The sequence below is a fragment of the Canis lupus genome, chromosome 18, assembly GCF_011100685.1.
Source record: "Canis lupus familiaris isolate Mischka breed German Shepherd chromosome 18, alternate assembly UU_Cfam_GSD_1.0, whole genome shotgun sequence".
In the NCBI taxonomy this organism is placed as follows: domain Eukaryota; kingdom Metazoa; phylum Chordata; class Mammalia; order Carnivora; family Canidae; genus Canis; species Canis lupus.
The window spans coordinates 40,371,981-40,374,014 of NC_049239.1; the positions used below are offsets into that span (position 1 = coordinate 40,371,981).

The 2,034-nt window shown below is 38.9% G+C and overlaps 1 protein-coding gene across 1 annotated transcript; it reads right to left on the minus strand.

Annotated features, from left to right (window-relative positions):
• Window positions 1-810: 810 nt before the first annotated feature.
• Window positions 811-1,785, minus strand: OR10AG68 (olfactory receptor family 10 subfamily AG member 68). Its single transcript, NM_001389126.1, is given in 3 exon segments — window positions 811-1,226; window positions 1,228-1,537; window positions 1,539-1,785. Coding segments are annotated over 3 exon segments (973 nt in total), but the record flags the coding sequence as incomplete, so codon positions are not given.
• Between the last annotated feature and the right edge of the window lie 249 nt (window positions 1,786-2,034).

The window sequence follows — 2,034 nt, forward strand, 5'->3', positions numbered from 1 at the left end:
CAGAGAGAGAGAGAGAGAGGCAGAGACACAGGCAGAGGGAGAAGCAGGCTCCATGCACCGGGAGCCCGATGTGGGATTCGATCCCGAATCTCCAGGATCGCGCCCTGGGCCAAAGACAGGTGCCAAACCGCTGCGCCACCCAGGGATCCCCTCAAGTGCCCTTCTTAATGCCCATCACCCACTTTACCCCATTTCCTCATCCAATCATGAACTATATTTAAAACAGAATGACAGAGCCAGATCAGGTGTTTGACTTCCTCTGGTTACACATGGAAACATTTTCTGAATTCATACTGAGAAAGTGGATACAGTTAAATAATTTCATTTTGTTTTTAATTTCTGTTTACAATTTCAGTATGATTTATAACTTGTCTTGTGTTCACTCCCTTAACACATATCTAGGTGAAAACCTGTCAGGAAGAAATGAATGTGTCATGAATACCAGCATAGTATTAGTAAATATTTGACAAATGGGTAAGTCCAGGCCTACTTCTACACATTTTAAAAAATAGTTCTAGCAGTTAAAATCATCTGAAAATTTTTAAGGTAGGTAAATTTATAATATTCTGTGAAAAAAATTAACTTGTCTTAAAGAATAGAGGATTTTAAAATTAATTAATTGGCTTGTTAAAGATGCAGCTACAAGTGACTTTAGGCCAGAACTCTAAAACACACAATAATCGCCAATGATTACATAATAAATATGAGTGATTGATTGTGCCATCAGTAAACATAAGTAGAATGGAATTTAATTTTATTTTTGTGATAGCTATGAAACAAATGTATTAAAAAGTGATCTGTATGATGCTCACACTGTTTTCTTGAGTAATAATTTTTTCAGTGCTGTGATCACATCCTTGTTCCTAAGACTGTATATCAGAGGGTTAAACATAGGAGTCACAATGGTGTAGAAAAGAGAGAGCATCTTGTCAGTTCTTGCAGAATGATTGGATTTGGGCCTTAAGTAGGTGATGGTAGCCGATCCAAAGAATAAAAGCACAACAATGATATGGGAAGAACAGGTGGAGAAGGCTTTAGACCGGCCCCTGGCTGAGGATAACTTTAGGATGGTGGAAATGATTTTCACATAAGAGCCAAGTATAAATAGAAAAGGAATCATGACAAATAATATAGCAACTACAAAGACACACATCTCATTAAGTGAAGTGTCCCCACAAGCCAGCTTGATCAATGGGGGGATGTCACAGAAGAAGTGGTTAATTTGGATTAGAACCACAGAAAGGCAGCGAGAACACCTGACATGTTTGTCCTATCTGGACTGGAATTCCACTAAGCCAGGCACCAACAGCCAGTTGGACGCACATCTTGTGGTTCACGATGAGAGGGTAGTGCAGAGGGTTACAAATGGCCACGTAGCGGTCATAGGCCATCACTGCCAAGAGGAAACATTCAGTGGCTCCCAGCATGAGGAAGAAGCACATTTGAGTGGCACAGCCCAACCAAGAAATGCTTCTGTCCTGAGTCCAAAGATTCACCAGAATCCTGGGGAGGGTGACAGACACATAACAGATTTCCAAGGGAGGAAAAATTTGCAATGAAAAAATACATGGGTGTCTGGAGAACAGAGTCTACCCTTGTAATTATTATGATAAGACCATTTCCTATTAAGATGGACATGTAGATGAGAAAGAAAATTCCAAATAGAAATCCCTGGATGTTAGGAAGGTCAGAAAATCCCATGAGAACAAATGCCACAACTGAAGACAAATTGCCTTCTGTAGTTTGGTCTCTGGGTAGCATCTGTGAAAATAAAGAATTCAACATGTGAGATCACTTTATCTGCCTGAGTTGTAGTTTGTTAGCCTATAAAATAAGTGTACTGCACTTTTAAAATGATAAAGTCACTAACAATGAGTCTTAGAGAAGCATCTGCATTTAATGTTAAGCCATAAGTTTTTAAAATGTCCATTCTGTCACTAAATATTATTGATCAGAAAATATTCCTTTCAGGAATTAGGTCTGCTGAAAACTGATATATTTTCTTGTTACTAATAATGAGATGATTGGGCAGCC